General features: G+C 56.1%; 1 protein-coding gene across 1 annotated transcript in view; it reads left to right on the forward strand.

Annotated features, from left to right (window-relative positions):
• Positions 1 to 404: 404 nt before the first annotated feature.
• AURANDRAFT_69984 (hypothetical protein) overlaps positions 405 to 1208 on the forward strand; it is a gene marked incomplete at both ends in the record, with an annotated part of 1517 nt that continues 713 nt past the window's right edge. The window contains one exon of the mRNA XM_009043392.1: positions 405 to 1208. Coding sequence (XP_009041640.1) covers positions 485 to 1208 — 724 coding nt within the window.

Below are 1208 nucleotides of genomic sequence, written 5' to 3' on the forward strand. Positions count from 1 at the left end.
GAAAAGTGAGATGGGGCTGCTGAGCAGCCCTGATTCCCAACAGGAGAGGGTTACTCTATACTGTCTTAAAGTGGAATAGAAAGAGAGAAAGGGAAGGAAATTGGGAAAAGGAGGAAGGACCCCCATACTAAAGTGGGGACCTCAGTCTCATGAAGATATGAGACTGCAAGGTAGGGAGAAAAGGGAGAATAAGCACAGTGGGGCAGATACAGGAGAATCTTCCTCCTGAGATGGAAAAGAAAGGCAGAGGAGCCGGGATACGCCTAGGGTACCCGCAGCGCAGCCTCACTCTGATCTGGGCTGTGTTCCCGCTTTCGCGCTGTGAGCCACCGCGCTACACCTAATAGCTGTGCGCAGCTACACCACTGCAGGGCAGGCCTTGTTGCGGGTTATTACGCAAGACTTGGCGAGATAGAACGGCATGAGGTACCCCGACTTTTATCTCGAGCCGCTCTTGTCCTGACGCATAAAAAATATTGCTGACATGGAAACATCGGACGGCTTTCGGCCCAAACGCAGCGCATCCGTGCTGGCGGGCGTAAGCGTCGTGCTTTGCGGGGATCTGGGTGGGACGAACTCAAGGCTGGAGCTCTTTCGTGTGGAGGATCCGAGAGGTCTGGATGCTTCGGCCCTCCACCAAGTCGGAAAAATCCAGCCCTTATCGAAGTGCACGTACAAGAACGACAATGTTGAAGGTAACTTCACAGACCTACTTCATCAGTTCCTCCGCGATTCAAACCTGCCGCTGTTCGAGCTCGTCGCCGGATGTCTGGCCGTGGCAGGTCCCGTGAGTAAGGACCGTGTCGTATTCACAAATCTGTGCTGGGTCATTGATGCGAGGAGCCTCGAGGACGAGTTCGAGATGCCCCGCGGGTCCATGCGCCTCGTGAACGACTTCGCGGCCAACGGGTACGGTGTCGTAACCCTTGAGGCTTCTGACTACGACGAAATTTCGCCGCATGGACCAATCGTACCAACCGTGGGTGCGCCTGTCGCTTGCGTTGGCGCCGGCACGGGCCTCGGCGAGACCTTTGCCACTAGCTCTGAGACCTCGGGGGGATTGATATATGATGCATGGCCTTCCGAGGGGGGCCATGTTGCGTTTGCGCCTCGCGACGACTTGCAGTGTGAGCTCTTGCTCCACCTCATGGGAAAATTTCACGGTCGTGTCTCCACCGAGCGCGTCGTCAGCGGAAAAGGCATCGTCA

Source organism: Aureococcus anophagefferens (genome assembly GCF_000186865.1).
Source record: "Aureococcus anophagefferens unplaced genomic scaffold AURANscaffold_53, whole genome shotgun sequence".
Taxonomy (NCBI): domain Eukaryota; class Pelagophyceae; order Pelagomonadales; family Pelagomonadaceae; genus Aureococcus; species Aureococcus anophagefferens.